General features: G+C 46.7%; 1 protein-coding gene across 2 annotated transcripts in view; it reads right to left on the reverse strand.

Moving 5' to 3' along the window:
* plekhd1 (pleckstrin homology domain containing, family D (with coiled-coil domains) member 1) overlaps positions 1-6,844 on the reverse strand; it is a 91,716-nt gene extending 84,872 nt beyond the window's left edge. The window contains exons 1-2 of one of the 2 annotated variants that reach the window (XM_069915274.1): positions 6,584-6,844; positions 3,465-3,558 (exon numbers count right to left, since the gene is read on the reverse strand). In XM_069915274.1, the coding sequence (XP_069771375.1) occupies positions 3,465-3,558; positions 6,584-6,732 (243 nt within the window). In that variant the 5' untranslated portion in view covers positions 6,733-6,844. Of the gene's footprint in view, positions 1-3,464; positions 3,559-6,583 lie in introns of those variants that run through there. The other variant, XM_069915273.1, reaches the window with a different exon arrangement.
* Between the last annotated feature and the right edge of the window lie 12,409 nt (positions 6,845-19,253).

Below are 19,253 nucleotides of genomic sequence, written 5' to 3' on the forward strand. Positions count from 1 at the left end.
TCTTCCTGTATTCTAAAGACATTTTAAAGATTTGTTGTTGCCTTTTATGATGGATGTACTGGACCAAGCAGTGGGGACCCAGACTCTCCCAGAATCTTTCTCTTGCTAGAATTACAGTGCAACCAAAGAAAGATAGAGACCTATTAAAAACTTCATCACATAGACCTATATCACTCATCAATGCTGATTTTAAGATATTGGTGAAGGTGTTAGCTAATAGACTAGGGAAATATGAGGCAAAATTAAAGGAAGACTCTCTTCAAATCGTCTGGGCAGATCATTTAAAATAATACAAATGGCAAAATCAAAGTTGAATCCAAGTATAACAGTCTCCCAAGATGCAGAAAAATGATTTAGAATGGTCTTTTTCTATTTAAGACACTGGAAAAATTTGGTAAAGGTATAAAATTTATAAATTAGATAAAAACTCTTTATCATACACCACAAGCCAAAATTATAACTAATAATCAGATGTCAGTGATTTTTCCTTTGAGTAGATTGAGTAAACAGGGGTGTCCCCTGTCCCCAGCGCTTTTTATCCTAGTGATTGAACCACTGGCAGAGATTATAAGGAGAGATCGGATATTAAGGGCTTCAAAGATGAAGTGGAAAAATATAAAATCAGCTTATTTTCTGCTGATAATGTGCTATTATATATGGCTGACCCAGCTGAATCCCTGGTAAAATTACAATCAACATTACAAAAATATAGAAGAGTTTCGAGTTACAAAATAAATATGGAAAAGAGTGAGGTAATGCCATTGAAAAATTCTGATTATGAAAGATATTAAAAATAGATTTAAATGGAAGACAGATGGAATTAAATATTTAGTAATAATGACAGATAATAATTTATAGAACTTATAGAAATTTAATTGCACTCCAGTTTCAGGAAAAAAATAGAGGAAGATTTACAGAAATGGAAATATTTGCCATTACTTTAGTGGGAAGAGTAAATTGTATTAAAATGAAAGTAATGCCAAGATTACAGTATCTTTTTCAATCACTATCTATTGCACTACCTAAAAATTTCATTAAATTATCAAATAATCATATAAGGAAATTCCTATGGAATAACAAAGTGATGAGAATTCAATCTGAAAAGATCGCATGGGATTATAAACTGGGAGGATTTAGGCTTCCAGATTTTAAGTATTATTTATCAGCACAAACTAGATTGTTATCATGCCTCTTTAAAGAAGATAGTCCCCCCTTATTGGATGCAAATGGCTTTGTATTCCATAAGAGAGAAGAGTTTTATTTATAAGTGGAATGCTAAGTTAATCTCAAGAAAGACAGATATCCCTATATTGATACAAATTATTAGAATATGGCAAAAAATAAATGAGTGTATGGGGAAAAAGCAGGAATATCACTAAAAACACCATTATGTTAAAAAGGTGTTGATGTCCATGAATCTGGGTAACAAAATATTGAATTCATGGTATGATAAAAGAATAAGATATATTGATGACTGTTATGCTGAGGGATCTCATGTCTTTTGAACAATTAAGAAATAAATATGGAGTAGCAAATGGGGCATTCTTTTGTTTTCTCCAGTTAAGATCATTCCTAAGAGAAAGATGGGGGCCAAATTTAGCCCCCTTGAAATTAGTGAAATGGAACAAACAATTTGGCTGGGAATGCACCTAAATTTATAACTAAGATGTACTTTGCTCTCCAGAATGAAAGTGCAAAGCCAGGCTTACAGAGATCGAGAGAGAGATGGGAGTCGGATTTAGGAGTTGCATTAATGGAAAGATGCTGGTCTGATTGGTGTTTGGGCAGCATGACATCAATTATAAATGCAAGATACAGATTAGTGCAATATAATTTTCAACACCATTTATTCACACCACAGAAATTACATAAATAAAAATCAGAAATATCAGAGATGTGTATTAGGTGTGGGATAGAAATAGGAACATTCTTACATGCTACGTGGTCGTGTGTGAAGCTGAGACCTTTCTGGAAGGACATTACTGAAATACTAACAAAGATAATAGGTGTGGCCTTCGCAGATGACCCAGAGCTTTATCTTTTGGGCAACTTTATTGAAATAAGTAAAAAACTACCAAGTTCCTAATTTAATTTGTTAAAATACTCTTAGCAGTGGCTGAGAAATGTATTGCAATTACTTGGAAATTCAATTCCCCTCTTCAGATAGCACGATAGACTGCTGAGATGAGTAGAAAAAAATTACACCTAACCTAAAGAACAAATACAACATAGTTACCATGATAAGGCAGCCATATTTGGATCATATAGGGGCCCAATTATAAATATAACTACAATAATAAAAAGGACAATAATAATAAACTCACACAACTTCCCCATATAGAATTTTTAATGATCAACATAAATGTGAGCCCTGAGAGTGTGTGGATTTATACTGTGAAAGGGAGGGGCTGATTTTGTTTTGTTAATTTTTAGTAAGAAAATGTTATATATACACTTTGATATTGGAGAGTTTACAATGTATATTCATGGAAAAAAAATCAAAAATAAAATATTTTTTTAAAAAATGATACAGCTCGATAGGAGCCAATTCCGGCCATTGAAACACGTGCTCTCCAATTAACCAACTAAACCCCATATGTTGTGGAGGTTGGGAGGAAACTAGAGCAGCTGAAGAAAACCCAGGCAGGTTACAGCTCATGACAGGCAGGCCTGGATTAGAATCAAGGTCACTGGTACTGCAATATTGCACTAGCTGCAAACTGTGCCACTCAGTTTATAGAGGAACCTGCAGTGTCCCAATGCACTTATTGAATTAAATTGATTATTGTCACATGTACCAAGACAGAGTCAAAAGCTTTGTGTGGTATCCAAGCAAGTCAATTCATGCAGCAGGCATTGCAGTAATAACAATAAACAAACAACACTGGAGGGAGTTATGTTAAATTAGTCAAAGAGAGCAAGGCATAGAGAAAAATACAGTTAAAAATGGTGCAAGAGCATCATCCTTTGCCAGTGAGAGCGCCATTTAAGAGTTTGATAACAGTGGAGAAGAAAATGACTTAAATCTGAAGGTTCGTGTTTTCAAGCTTGTGCATCTTTTGCCCAAAGGGGGAAGAAGAAAGTTTAACTGGGGTGGGATGGGTCAGCTTTCCCGAGACAGCGGGAGGTATAGTCAGAGTCAACAGAAGGGAAATAAGCCTGCATATCCTCCCCCACCACCATCAAGTGTGTGCTCTCCCCACTCAGCAAGAGCTTAAGGCTTCAGGTTCCAAATGCAGTACCTTGAGCTGCAAAGGCAGGTGCCAGGTCACTGCAGTACTGCGAAAGGGCTGAACTGTCAGAACTACCATCTTACGGAAAAAATATCAAACAGCAAATTGGAAGTGTAGGCAGATCGCCCAGGGCTCTGAACAAAGGTCATTCCTCAACAACCTCGGACTCCCAAGCAAACCAATGAACCCACTGAGCAGTGAATGAAGCATGTGCTGACTGTCGTGACTGACCTTGGGGTGAATGTTGAAGCATTTGTTGCTCTCAAAGTTTTTTCTCTCGTTTTCAGCATAATAAAGTAAAAAGCTGTCCTTGACGAGGAAGAACCTGGAAAAGAGGAAGAGGTTGAGAATCAAAGTGGTGGGCATGCCCACAACGACATCACCTTGTGCCAAGTTACACTCAGCAGCTTCCTGGTAGAATCCAGAACAAATCTGCATGGCACTTGATTGCAACAGATGCCCACTGCAGTCTGCTGATGCTGGGTGTACAATCCTCCTTGGTAATCCACGTGGGGAAAACCTTCCCCCACCAGGCGAAAATGGTTCACACACAAGTCAATACAGTTGAACTTCAGGTGGGCTAATGGATAGAGAGGGTGATGAGGTGGGGGAAGGTTCGTTTGACTGATGTTTCAGGCTTGAGCCCTGACAAGAATATTCCCAAGTTCAAAAGGTCAGTTACCTTTTACTTCCTCTGCGTGACCTGCCGAGTTTCCCCAGCAAGTTCTAAAATTGCACTTGACCCCAGCATCTGCAGATATTTTTTTTATGTTTAAGGACATTATCGATGTAGGAAAAAAAACTATTCTCTGATATGGAGAGTTGTTTTTTTAATTTTTTTTAAATTTTTCACACTGTGAACCATATCAATCAAAATGCATACAAACATTTCCCTCTTAAATATACACAGTGGGATTTTGTCCCTTTTTTTCCCCCTACCTTCCCACCCCCCCTCCAAACCCATTAAACGTTCAACATGTACAATAAACCCATTAAACAATGTCATCACACAATGAAAATAAACAAGAAAATTGTGTCATCTACTTTTACACACTGGGTCAGTTCATTTAGTCTTCTTTTCATTTTAGGGGATGAAGGTCCGCGGTAGGCCCTCTCTGTTATGTTAACTATGTACGGTTCCCAAATTTGTTCAAATTATGTGATTTTATTTTTTAAATTGTATGTTATTTTTTCCAATGGAATACATTTATTCACTTCCATGTACCATTGCTGTACTCTCAGGTTCCCTTCTGATTGCCAAGTTGACATTATACACTTTTTTGCTACAGCTAAGGCTATCAGAATAAATCTTTTTTGCACTTCATCCAGTTTGAGGCCTAATTCTTTACATATTGAGAGTTGTTGAAATCTGGAACTCATGGCCAGAGATTGTGGCGGAATTAGATGGAAATGTTTGAGAGGCCTTTAGACAGGTCCTTAGATTTCTGTCCTAATGTAGGCAACTGGAATTAACGTAGTGGGCAAAAAGGACAGCAGAGACATATTAGGCTGAAGGGCCTATTTCTGTGCTGAATCACTCTCTGGTGAGGAGCTCTGAACACAGGAATGAGGGCTTTAACGGCAGGGTTGGGCCACCCGGGGATAAATGTCAGAGGTACTTCCTCACTCCAGGGGGAGCAGAAACATTGACTCCCTCCCCAAAAGCCTGGGCCAACTGACAACAGATTCCTTTTCGACAAATGCATCAATGGCCTTGGAGCGAGACATGTTCTCAAGAAATAACTCTCCTGCTGTTCCTGTTACCTTTTTAAAAGTTAGTGAAACTACACTTGATCTGGTTGGAAAAGCATAACTAGTTCTTGTAATGGTTCTTGGGTTACCCAACACTGTGTACACCAGCATTAACACTGTTGCTAAGTGCTGCCTGGCAGGTTAACCTGGTGATTATTTAGACACAAAGCCCCGCCCCACCCCACCCAACCCACTGCTTTGCCCTCTGTCGCAGTTGTTTAGAAAGAAGACTGCATTCCATTGAATGCTGTGCCCTGTGGTGGGACACCCTCAAGAACCCGCAGGAAAAACACCACAGAAGCTGCCACTACATTAAAAAAAACGGCGCTGACGTAGCCCCGTCACCGTGCCAAACCCCTCCATGGTATTTTTAAGCAAAATGCAGTCTGAGCCATGTAAAGGAGAAATTGGAGCAGAGGGAGAAATCGCAAAGAAAGAGGTGACAGGTTCAGGGTCTGGTAGCAAGTGTGATCGGCGCACAGATAACTTGGGGAGCTTGTGGGATCCCTGACTGAGTGGCGAAAGATGCCAGTAGAACTTTGGTGAATGCAGTTTGGTTCAGAGAAGGGGTGGAATCCCAATGTGGAGATGGAGTTCTGGCAAAGAGGGACAGATTCAGGACACTGTCAGGAGCAGGCTCTGGGTGCCAAGTTACAAAACTTGTTTGGAAGTGAGGGAGAGAAGAATCTTGGGTTGGGGGGGGGGGGGGGGAAACAAGAAGATGTCAAGTTTATTGTCTGGGGACATATGAGGCTCAGCATTAAGGCCAGGTCAGGATGATCACTGCAAACATCCCACTGGATCCCCAAGATAATCTGGAAAAATACATTGAAGTCCCCAAGGGTGGTTCCAAATCACAGCAAAGAGAACAAGGGCAGCAGGTGCCTGCAAGTTCTTCAAGTCACCCACCAGTTCCCACCTCCATCCCTTACGGGTGCCAGGGGCTGCAGCCTGGATCTCCCTCTCAAACAGCGCTGTGGGGGGGGGGGGGGGTAACCTCACCAGGATTAGTAGGTCCAGGCGGCTGCTCGCCACCCACCCCACCTTCAGGGGGTAATTAGGGATGGGCCATACGCGGTACCCAGAACCCACAAGGATATTTCAAAAGAGGGGTGGAACAAACCGGCCCCCACCCCAAAAAAAACCCACCGGCCGTGACTTCCAAGCGTCGAGATCCCGTTAGGTCTTTCCTCGCCCTCTCAGCTACTTCCCCACCTTGAGACTAAACATTCGTCCAATGGCCCCTTTTGGGGCGGTGGGGGTTAGAGGTCCCGTTGAGGGTACGATCTATACTGGGGGGGGGAATCGTCCGAGCCCGGGCTCCCGCGCACCTTGGCGCTGCCACACCGCCCCTGCTCCTCCAACCCAGCGCCACTCGGTTCCGGTGGTGGGCAAAGACTATGACCCCCACCCCACCTCCCCTCCCCCGGCCACAGAGAAGCCCTCACGGTTTCGCCTCCATAATTGCTGCCTTAAGAGAGGTTAACCCGTGAACGTGGATGAAAGGGAGCGGGGCTCTCGTCCATCTCCCCCCCAGCCCCCCAGCCCCCCAACCGAGAGAGCAAAGCCTGGAGCCCGCCGCCGCTCAGCGCTGTCACCTTTTGGACCATTTCGCCGACTGCCTCCCGAACGGTCTCTTCCACAGGACGCCGTGCAGCTGAACTTTGGTACTGATGTCCAGCTTGTCCGCTTCCGAGCCCTCGCTGAAGTAGGACGGGAGGATGGGAGAGGACTTGGAGCTGAACATCACCCAGAGAAGAGAGGCTGCAGGTGTGCACAGTCCGTGCCCGGGGTGGGAGAGAGGGAGGGAGCTCTGAGAGGAGGAGGGGCAGCAGCACCGGAGGTGAAAAGGGAGGGGTGTGGAGGGTGAGCGACAAGAGGGAGGGGAGAGGAGGGAGGGAGGGGAGAGGAGGGAGGGAGGGGAGAGGAGGGAGGGAGCTCTGAGAGGAGGAGGGGCAGCAGCACCGGAGGTGAAAAGGAGGGGTGTGGAGGGTGAGCGACAAGAGGAGGGGAGAGGAGGAGGGAGGGGAGGGGAGGGGAGGAGGGGGGGAGGGGAGGGGAGGGGAGGGGAGGAGGGGGGGAGGGGAGGGGAGGAGGGGGGAGGGGAGGGGAGGAGGGGGGGAGGGGAGGGGAGGAGGGGGGAGGGGAGGGGAGGAGGGGGGGAGGGGAGGGGAGGAGGGGGGGAGGGGAGGGGAGGAGGGGGGGAGGGGAGGGAGGAGGGGGGGAGGGGAGGGGAGGAGGGGGGAGGGGAGGGGAGGAGGGGGGGAGGGGAGGGGAGGAGGGGGGGAGGGGAGGGGAGGGGAGGAGGGGGGGAGGGGAGGGGAGGGGAGGAGGGGGGGAGGGGAGGGGAGAGGAGGGAGGGAGGGGAGGGGAGGGGAGGGGAGGGGAGGAGGGAGGGGAGGGGAGGAGGAGGGAGGGAGGGGAGGAGGGAGGGAGGGGAGGGGAGGAGGGAGGGAGGGGAGGGGAGGAGGGAGGGAGGGGAGGGGAGGAGGGAGGGGAGGGGAGGAGGGAGGGAGGGAGGGGAGGAGGGAGGGAGGGGAGGGGAGGAGGGAGGGAGGGGAGGGGAGGAGGGAGGGAGGGAGGGGAGGAGGGAGGGAGGGGAGGAGGGAGGGAGGGGAGGGGAGGAGGGAGGGAGGGGAGGGGAGGAGGGAGGGAGGGGAGGGGAGGGAGGGGAGGGGAGGAGGGGGAGGGGGGGAGGAGGGGGAGGGGGGGAGGAGGGGGAGGGGGGGAGGAGGGGGAGGGGGGGAGGAGGGGGAGGGGGGGAGGGGGGGAGGGGAGGAGGGGGAGGGGGGGAGGGGAGGAGGGGGAGGGGGGGAGGGGAGGAGGGGGAGGGGGGAGGAGGGGGAGGGGGGAGGAGGGGAGGGGGAGGGGAGGGGGGAGGGGAGGGGGGAGGGGGGAGGGGAGGGGGGAGGGGGGAGGGGGGAGGGGGGAGGGGGAGGAGGGGAGGAGGGGAGGGGAGGGGGGAGGGGAGGGGGGAGGGGAGGGGGGAGGGGGGAGGGGAGGGGGGAGGGGGGAGGGAGGGGGGAGGGAGGGAGGGAGGGGGGAGGGAGGGAGGGGAGGGGAGGAGGGAGGGAGGGGAGGGGAGGAGGGAGGGAGGGGAGGGGAGGAGGGAGGGAGAGGAGGGGGAGGGGGGGAGGGGAGGAGGGAGGGGAGGGAGGGGGGAGGGGGAGGGGGAGGGGAGAGGGGAGGGGAGGGGGAGGGGGAAGGGGAGGGGGAAGGGGGGAGGGGAGGGGGAAGGGGGGAGGGGAGGGGAGGGGGAAGGGGGGAGGGGAGGGGAGGGGGAAGGGGGGAGGGGAGGGGAGGGGAGGGGGAAGGGGGGATGGGAGGGGAGGGGAGTGGGAGGGGAGGGGGAGGGGAAGAGGGAGGGGGAGGGGAAGAGGGAGGAGAGGGGAGGGGGAGGGGGAGGGGGGAGGGGGAGGGGAGAGGGGGAGGGGGGAGGGGAGGGGGAGTGGAGGGGAGGGAGAATGGAAGGAGGAGAGGGGGTGGAGGGGGGTGGGAGGAGGGGGGTGGGGAGAGGAAGAGGGAGGGGTGGGGGGGAGGGAGGGAGGAGGGGGTGGGGGGAGGGGGGATGGGGAGGAGGGGGGTGGGGAGGAGGGGGGTGGGGGGGAGGGAGGGAGGAGGGGGTGGGGGGACCCAGCCTCCCGACTGAATCCTCATATGCCCCATCCCTGGCAACTGTGCCCTCTCCAGTTCAATCAAGTCCTTCTAATCGGTTGACTATAGCTTGACATGCTTTATAACATTCTAGTACAACCTCCCTGCCCTTGTATTGTACCCAAGCTAATAAAGACATGTATCCTTCATCTTATCTACCTGTGCTGCTGCCTTCAGGGTCATGTGGACATGTCGTCCAGACTCTTGTCTGGAATTGGACAAGCAGTTATTGATGTGGCTGCCCTTGCACTTTCCCTCTGGTCCCTACTCCTCCTCTCTACGGCAGACATGCACAGGACTCCCCTTCAGGTGAAGGACCCTACAAGGTGCTGCAAAGAAATGCATCCACCTTTGCACTTGACATTGGGGCAAGGAGGAACTGTTCACATTGGACCATTTGAAACCAGCCCTCCTGGACTTGTCCCAACCAGTACAGGTCCCCCCACTGGAACATAGGGGTCACTGCCAAGACACCCTCACCCTCAACACATCGTGAGACCATCGGTGCCAGTTCTGGGTGGGTGGAAGGGGGTGTTGTGAGGTGATGCACGTAGTTGTAGTGGTGAATTGGCCCCGCTTGTCACACGCTATCAGCAAGGCAGCTGCGGCAAAGATGACATCGCAGGACCTTCTCTTCCGGACCAGACCAGAAGGGTGTGCGCACACTTGCATCAGCGTGACAAAAGTTCCAGAATGTGAGGGGCGGAACCAGATACTGCAGCACAGAATTCAAAGTAAAACAGTTGAGTTTTCAGCCTGCTGTCTCAGTCTTTTTGCTGCACTCCCGCACAACCCGCTACAATTCATTACAGGGATAAATCGGACTGCCCACAGCTGAAAGGTTTAACAAATTTGCTCTGGCTACACTACTTGGTGCTTCCCTTCAGTTTTCTTTGGTTAAGTTGAATAAATTAATAGGCAACTCAGTCGTTAAAAATTCAAAATGAATTTGGTTTCAATTCAAGTGCTGTTTTGACCTATTAATAATTTCTATTTCCTCCATCTTGCCTTGTTCATGTTTGATTTATTTGTAGACGGCTTTTGAGCATTTGTCACAAATTTAATCTCCTGTCGTCTCGAGGAGGTGAAGCAAACAAACCACACTGGCTGCTGCGAGTGAGCTGGACCAACTGATTTTAATCTCCCAGTTCCCGACAAAGCTTGTGACTCTCAGGACGGAAATGCCATCAGCCCCGAGGGCTGGAGCCGCACCCAGTACATCGGGGCGCTCTGCCCCCTGTAGTCCTCAACTCTGTAACCTGTTCACTTGCAGAGTGGTTCAGCCTGCCACAGGACCGATGTTCGGAGGTGATGAGCCATCTGACAGTACAGTTTGTACATTTAGGCAAACCCTCTGCTACGGGCACACTACAGTCATCAGTTGCTCCAAGTCAACCTCTGCCCCCAATGTCCAGGATACACGTTGTGCCATTGTGTGGAAGGACCTTATATGGACCCACATATGGGCGCTGCTTGGGTGCAGCTACAGAGAACTGCAGGGTAACAATGCTCAGAAATTCCTCCAAGATTTTGGCATACTCATTCTGAGAAAAAGGCACCGAGTCCAGATGGGGTGCCAGCTTGATGCAAGGCAAGCGATTCAAAAGTCTTGGAATTGACCAATCAGTGTCCTTTCAGTGAGCTCAGAGGAAGTCCATGCCCAGCAGGGCTACAACACATCAGCCAACGTGAAGATCCACTTAAAGCAACAGGTACCAAAGTCAAGCAGGTTGATGCGCACATATTGCTGCTGTTGGCTGCAGTAAGGGAAGACCCACCTTTCTAGCATGGGTGTCCCAGCTCATGGGAGGCAAAATGGTGACTTCTGGCTCTGTGTCGACAAGTAAACGTTGACTGGAATGCTAGTCCCACAAGTAGAGGAGGCTGTCTCACTGGCCAGCCGTCATAGCCATTAGCAACAACCAGTCCGGATGTTTCCTGGGTTTGAGTAAGGTGGGCCACTGCTCCTTTTCCAGGCTTTAGTCTGCTGTAGCTGTCACTACACTTTTTTCTGAGGCGGGGAATAAGCAAGTGCCGTGACGCTACACAACTTGGTTGACGGTCGCCCCAATTTTGATTGGTGTCATAGGATGTCGGTGCGGGCCGTCATCCTACCCCCGGGGGGGGGGGGGGGGGTGTTGTTGAAATCGTCATTTGTCAGGAGCAGGCGAATGTCCTCTGCATTTGCTCCAGGAATATTTGCTCGAACAGCAGGCAGGGTTTGTGGCCGTACATAAGCGGCAGCATGTTGTTCATGAGGGCAGATGGTGTTCGATCACCTAGGCCATCCATGTGTAGCAGCTGCGCTGCTTATTCATGGCAGGAAACCCAAAAGTACCAATAAGGAATGCTTTATCAGCCTCGTACCTGGCAACTGTAGGGGGTTGATATAGGAAATTCTCAATTCTTCCAACAGTCTCTTGGTCGCGTAATATTTCGTGATGCCTGACATGGAACTGAGCCTCAGCCTGCTCGAACCAGATAAAAAGCCTTGAGGTCCAAAAGATAGGCAGTTTCAGTGAGACTGTGCTCTGTACACTAGCCTCGTTCATCGTGGGGTCCAAAATTGCCATTTGGACCGTGAGGGCCACCACTGTGGTCACGAGGAGGTTCAGCAAACACACCACACTGTTCGACTAATTGATTTTAATCAAACTCACATGCACTTACATCTCCCAGTTCCCAATGACGCATGTGACTCCTGGGACAGAAATGATGTCAGCCCCGAGGGCTGGAACCACACTCAATACATCAGGGCTCTGCCCCCCACGAGTCCTCAGCTCCGTAGCCCGGTTTGCTTGCAGTGTGCTTCAGTCTGCCACGCTCCCTAATCTCCATCATTTTAAATATTTACATGTTAGAGATTTTCTGAGAAACCAAATTACTACTTTTCCGTTCTTCCATGATAGTAATTGCATTCACTTATTTTTTTGGTTAAATCCTTGTCAAAGGGGTTTAATAGGATTCATTTATGGATTAATTTCTAAAATAAATTGTTTCTATGAATAAAATTTAGAGTGCTTGGGAGGGTGACTTGCAAACAATTCTTTCCAAGGATATATGGACCAAGTGTTTAAAATTGGTCTATTCTTCTTCCATTCACTTATTCTATCCAACATGGTACACAGATCACATTAATCCAAAGATAAAGTAGCCAAGATTTTCCCTCCTATCCTTGCTGCCAATATGGGGAATATTGTGGCAGATGTTGTAATGGGGTTGCTTCCTTCCTTACTTCATTTGTTTTGGTCCTGTTCAGCATTATGCCACTATTGGAAGGAAATTTTCAATGTATTTTCCCATATTTTTTTGGTTACTATTCAACCCCATCCCATGACAGCTTTATTTGGTGCGGTGATAGAGAACAGTCGATAATCTGTGTCGGATGGCCATGTGATAGCTTTTGCCACCAACGGCTAGAAGATGTTCTTGGTTAAGATGGAAGGGCTCAATCACTCCCAGTTAGGCACAAAGGATGACCCAAACCTTACCCAGCTTGAATCTCGAGATTAGATGTAACGTTTTGAAAACTGAAGTTTGATAAAATGTGGCACACTTTTATGGAATATTTTAATGTTTAATGTTTATATATTTTGTATATAACATACAAGGCAATTGCTGTTATCCTTTAGCTTTAAGGTGTCAGAGGGCCTTTTTCTTTTTGTTTAGGGGTTATAGATTTTGGGTAAGTTAGTTACAGACTTTTTTCTTTTGTTTCTTTTTTCCCCCTACAGGAAGAGATACAATATTGAATTCTGTCTGTTTACCATTAGTTGCAATGTTCATTTTTATTCGAGAATACATTGTAATTACTCTGTACCTGTACAATATATTTTCTTGTTCTCTCTCTATATATAAAATACAATTAAAAAAGAAAACATTACCCATCAACAACTCTAAATTGTATACAACCATACAACACTACAGCAGAAAAACAGGTCCTTAGGCCCACCTAGTCCATGGCAAACTATTATTCTGCCTGGTCCCATTGACCTGCACCCTGCATTAATGGCCAAAAAGCACTTCACAACATGAAGACAAAAAAAAATTACAAATGGCTTGATCTAAGTAGTTTAGAGCAGACATTCTCAACGGGGGCCAGAGCACATTTAAGGGTGGGGGGGGGGGGGGGCACGGACTGAAATCAAAAATTTTTAAATGTAGTCAGTAGGAGAGAAGTACGGAAGAGATTAAACATGATTGCTTCACAGGGAAGGGGGTCCATAAACTTTGAGCAGTCTTAAGGGGGTCGTATCCAAAAAAAGATTGAGAATGGCTGGTTTAGAGGATAAGAATTTTAGATATAGAATTCACAAGTGTGACAAACCTAAACCAGGATTCACAAAGAACACGTGTGCTGACCCACACAGACATCGTGAATATATCACCGATTTAACTGTGCTGATATATTTTTTTAAACCTCCAAGATGTACTCTTTCAATGCTAGTCCCTTCGTCATCTACAGCTTTTCCTCCCGAGTCCGCACCTCAAAGAAAAGTCAGAGAGAGGTACACCATAGACAGGCCATTAGGCCAACCCTCACATCCCACTGACAATTCTTTCTCACACCTCAGTATTCCCCAAGATTTGGACACCCCTTCTGCCCTTTTACCTTCTCTTAATCTTATCATTTCCAATTGCTGATGCAACATCAAGAACTTCACCCATTCCAATCTCAGCCCCTCTGAATCTGCAGCACTCTGCTTACTGCACCAATCCCAGCTTCATCATTAAACCAGCAGAAAAGAGGAGTGCTGCTATGGTCTAGCAGACTGACCTCTAACTTGCGGAAGACAGACAAGCTGCTCTTGGACACCTCATACCCAACTCTGGACCACGAGCTCATCAATAAACACCACGCCGCAGACCCCTGGACTATATGGGATCACATCATTTCAGGCAATATCCCCCTTCACAACTTCCAACCTGATGGTTCCCCAACCCCATCCTGCCCATATCTATCTATTACTACAAACAGTACTATCCTGGTAGGCCCAATGTTTCTGCTGCTGTTGGCCCAATGAACTTCAAGTTCATTATCATCTAACTCTCTCTCTCACACACACACGTGCATATGTATACAGACATATTACTGTTATATACACTTATCTGCACACACACTTATCTACACACACATTTATTTATACACAAACTAAAACACGGGTATACATATATACACAAAAACAAATATATATAAACAAACACATAAAAAACACAGCCAGTCAAGAACACTTTCTTCAGACCACATTACGTGTGCGCACACACAGCACAGAATAATCACATCTATAAATAATATAATATATTCTGGAATAATTTGCTGTTTCATTTAGGAGACCCAAGGATACAGGATACTGTTCATCAACCTCACAGCTTAAGGGAAGAAGCCATTTCCCAGCCTGTCAGTCCTGATTTTGATGTTCCTGTCCCTCCGATCTGATGGTAGTGTATTAAAGATCATGTGGGGATCTTCAACAATTCTTTAAGCAATGCTCTTGGTGAATGTCATCAATAGAGGAAAGGGAGAGCCCAGTGATCTTGTCGGCCATTTTAATGATCCTTTATATTGATTTCTAATTCGATACTTTGCAGCTACTGTCCCGCAAAATGATGCGGCCACACAGGGCACTCTCAAATCTGCTCCTGTGAAATGTTGTCAAGATTGGTCGGTAACTTTGCCCCCACCCCCCTCATCCTCTTTAGGAAGTGGATGCATTGCTGCACCTTCCTCGCTAATCAGGTGTGGTCACGCACCTTTTCTCCATCATGTCTCCACTTGTCACTTTTCATAGATCTGTACACCAACCATACCCTCCATTCCATGACAGCCCCCCTCCCCACCTCATCTATACCATAGACATATGATCTTGGCACAACTCCATCCCCTATTAGGAACGTCTTCAGAGGTTGCAATTCTTCCTGGAGGACCGGACCAGTTCCCCTTCGCCAACACTCTCACCCACCTGGCAGTACGTAATCCTCAACCTTTTTTGATTCCTTTGATTTTCTATAAATTGGAGATATAGCCATGGGCCAAAGCTATGCCTGTCCTTTTGTTGAATATGTGGAGCTGGCTTTGTTCCAAACTTACTAACATTTCACCTGCTATAACTACTTTGGCGTTGCCTCCTGCACTTATCAATTGTATCTCCTTGACCTCCAATTTCCAGCCTGCCCTTTCCCACCTCTCTCCTCCTGGTTACCAAGCCTTGTTACCTTACCCCCCCCCCCCAACCTGTCCATCCCCAACCATTTCATTTATCTCACCTTTCCCTATCCTGAAATCCACCTGGTTGAGAGATGCCCATCATCTCTCCCTTACGTTTCCACCCAACAACTACCAGGCTCTATCCTAGCCGTCTCCAGTCTATCTAACCTTCCCCTTCATCTTGTATGTTTCAACCTCCCACCTATCTCATCCTGAGCCGTCTCCATTTTCCCATCTACCCTCCCCCTCTTCCACCTATCATCTACCAACCTCAGTTTCTTACCTCCTGATCCATCTGTCCATCATTTTCCCCCCAACTCTTCATAGTTCTACTTCTAATCTATCAGCGTGTCTCACTCCTTTCACTGGGTATCTTCCCACCACTCTGTCCTGATGCAGGGTCTCAATCCAAAATATTGATTATCTCTTTGCCAATCGGATGCTGCCCGACCTGCTGAGTTCTTCCAGCACTTTTACTTTTTTGCTCAGATTTCCATATCTGCAGTCTCTTCTTGTTGTCCTACATTAATTCCCTCAACTTACACCTCTGCCCACATTGTCACCAACCCTCAACCAAATTCTTCCTCTCACGCATACATTATGGGCAATTTACTCCATGTTTTGGGAGGTGGGAAAAAACTGGAGCCCACATGGTCACAGGGATATCCTGCAAACTCCTCCCAGACAATCCCCAAAGTCAGGATTGAACCCAGGTCTCTGGCGCTGCGAGGTAGCTGCCCTACCTGCTGTATACTGCTCTGGAATTTGCTCCCATAACATCCTCCGTCAGACACTTTGAAGCATTATTGGTCAAACTAAAGTAATTTCCCTGAAAACATCCAGTCAAATTTGGCTTTTATTTTATTTAGCCATACAGCACGGCAACAGGCCATTTTGGCCCACGAGTCTGTGCCGCCCAATTTACCCCAAATGAACCAACACCCCTGGTAGACTTTGAATGGTGAGAGGAAACCAGAGCCCCTGGGGAAAACCCACGCAGACATGGGGAGAACATACAAACTCCTTACAGACAGCGCGGGATTCAAACCCCGGTCTGATTCCTATCGCTGGTGTTGTGCTAACCACTACACCAAACATACAGCACAGTTTAGGATATTTTGCTAGATTAAATAACTTGCACTAATACCATCCAAGGGAACCCTCCCTTACTGAGGTTCTGCCACCTTTCAGATGGGTTTACCTTCCACACTATTTCGATGAATAAAGAAATTGTTTGTCCTAGCTGATATTTAACTGTTGTCTTCACACAAAAAAAAAACACATTATCAACTCATTACTGTAGTACACAGAACTGCTGGAGAAACTCAGCAACCGTGGAAAGCAAAGAGCAGTCTTTGTTTTGGGGCCTAGGCCTTTCTTCAGGTGTGCCCAAAATCAGGCAGATGATGGCATAAATTATTTGGGAGTCTGCCTGCACAGTCTGTTGAATTTTTCCAGCATCTACAGACTTGTTTAACTCCAATCAGCTCACTATTGTTCGAGTTGTTAAACATATCATTCTCGTGTGTTTGGTCTGTTGTTCACAGCTGATCTACTACCTCAGAACCAGTTCCCTCCATTGACTTGTATCCCATCACTCCCTAAGTATTCAAAACTTTGACTTTCTCCTTCAACATGCAGTGACTGAGCTTCATAGCTAAAGAATGGGTAAAGAATTCCAAAGATGTATCACTCTCTGGGAGAAGAAATGTCTTCTCATTTCCAGCCTGTACGGTCAACCCTTTAATGAGTCAGTGAAGCCCAGTCCAAGACACAGGAGTCAGGGGATACATCTTCCCTGCACCCGCAAACAGGCAGGGCAATTGTACTAGGGGCCTCATGAGTGAGGGGAACTGATCGCAGATTCCATGGTTGCAGAAAAGACACCAGGATAATAATCTGTCTACCAGTGCTAGGGTCAAGGGTGTCCATGAATGGTTACAGAACATTCTCAAGGGGGAGCCAGAGGTCTTTTTACATGTTGGTACAAACAACATAGATAATGGATGAGGACCTACAAATGGGTATAGGCTGTTAGGTAAGAGATTGAGGAGAATCTCACCTTTTTGGATAGAATTGGGGAAGTGTTGACAAAAATTGTGGGGGTGAACTTCCCTCTCATTTCTTCTGGGGAATTTGGCCATTATAAAAGTGAACTTCTCTAGAAGTAAATCTAAATTTATTAAAATTGCTTGGTCAATAGCCAGGAAATGTATCACAGTAACATAGATATCTGATTTCCCTACTTCACAGTAATCGTTGGAACATTGTTGTATTCACCTTGAGAAGATTACTTATAGTCTTATGAATAGATATAGCATGTTTATCGAAATTTGGAAACCTTAGATGACTTAAATGCCCAGATTGTCTTATTTTGATATTTATCAATTAGTTCATTCCTTATTAGAAATTTAATACTTTGGAATTGTGACTCTGAGATGTTGAACCTTGCTTCCGTTGCTTTATATTTTCTATTTTCTTTCTTTTTATCTCTATTCCCTGCTGTCTGTCCCCTTATTTCTGAACCTAGGCAGGGGCACTAGGAGAAGAGGGACTATTCTTTCCTTTTTATTTTATCGGACCTTGTGAATGTTCTTCCATGATTTTATATTTAATATTGTTATATATTCTTAATATGAATATTCAAAAAGGAGGATTTCATGGGTAATCTCCAGATTACTCCCAGTGTCATGTGCTTGTGAGGGCAGAAATAGGAAGATAGGCCTGAGCAGCTGGTGAAGGGGGGCATGGATTCAGGTTTTTGGAGCATTGGGATCTCTTCTGAAAAAGAGGTGGATCTGTTCAAGAGGGGCAGGCTGCATAAACTAGAGAGGGACCAAAATCCTGGCAGGGAAGTTCAACAGTGCTGGGGTTAACTGGATTGGCAGGGGAAGGTGGGATCTGATGCAGGTGAGAGGTTAAAGGTTGGTATGATGAGAGAAAAGTTTTAGTGGACAGGAGAAAAACAGGGAGCAAGGAAGGATGGTCGGGTCTAGTTTACTGGTGGAGACTTGTCAGGTAAGATGGAAAAAACTTGGGCTATGAATAAGCACATGAAGTAGCCATTACAGAAAACCTGGTTAAGAGATGCACAAGACTAACAGCTCAACATTGCAAGGTGCAGGTGCTTCAGGAAATAATGAGGTGGGGATAAAAGAGAGTGTCACAGCAATGCAGAGGTGACATTACAGATGGATTAGCTAGTGAGCCTATGTGGGTAGAGTAAGGAACAAGCAAGGCATGATTACCTTGTTGGGAGGCCCTCAAATAGTCAACAGGAATTAGAGCAAATATGCCAGGAGATTGCTGCCATCTGTTGGTCAAATAAGGTTATTGTGGTAGAGGATTTTAAATGTCCTAATATTGACTGGGAAAGTCACCGTTCGATACTATACTTGTTTGCCACCTCCATTGCATGGCTATAGGAAGGACATGTTTGGACTGTAGTGTGGCACACAGTACTCCAGACATGGCCTCAACGTTTGATAATGTTGTGCTCAAACTCTCTGCGCTTGTATTATACGCTTCAGCTAATTATGCCATTTTCACCAATTTATCTGTCACCATCTTCTGGGATCTGTGAACTTGTAAAAGGCTGCCCCTCTTCTCCCTCACATTCCATGGAACCCTACTATTCATTGATGTGAAAAATTTAGTCTCATGCATTATAGAGAACCATTCTAGTCTGGGTCAAATTATTACTCTGTCTCATGCACCTGGACCATGTCCCTCCATAACCCTCCCCCCATCCAGGTATCTGTCCAAAATTTTCTTCAATGTCAAAATTGATCCTGCATTTACCAATTCAGCTGCCAGCTCATTCCACACTCCTGCTCCCTTTAAGCTTTCCACTCTTAACCCATGTCCTCTCATTTAAACGTCACCTAACCTCAGTGGAAAAAGCCTGCTTGCATTTACTCTATCTATACCCATCATAATTTTGTATGCCTATTAAATCTATGAAAGGATTGAAAGAACAAAAAGACAAAACAGCATATTTAAGTGTCCAAAGTTTCCAATATGAACTTTGAATTTGCTTTCCCATATATCACCATCACGTGAATCATTTGCTATGGGTTACAAAAAAAAGCAGTGGAACGCACAATTAAGATCGGCAAGCCAAGTCACTGACATGAAATGAGAGGTCAAGCAGCTCCATAAAAAGGTGCCCAGAAATGCATTTTAAGTGATAATGGTCACTAAATAGAGAAACAGTGGCTCCCATCAAGTCTACATGGGATCAGACAAGTAGTTGGAGATATTGTGACCAAGGCAGGAATGATCAAGTTGGAGGGCAGTGCTGCTGAATAAGGGTGGGCTCCACACTCCAGAAACTGGGACCAGGAAAGTAGTGGAGATCAGACAAGTTACTCCATTGAAGGAGGTGGAATAATCCTCAAACGTTTACC

This window comes from Narcine bancroftii, chromosome 2 (genome assembly GCF_036971445.1).
Source record: "Narcine bancroftii isolate sNarBan1 chromosome 2, sNarBan1.hap1, whole genome shotgun sequence".
NCBI lineage: Eukaryota > Metazoa > Chordata > Chondrichthyes > Torpediniformes > Narcinidae > Narcine > Narcine bancroftii.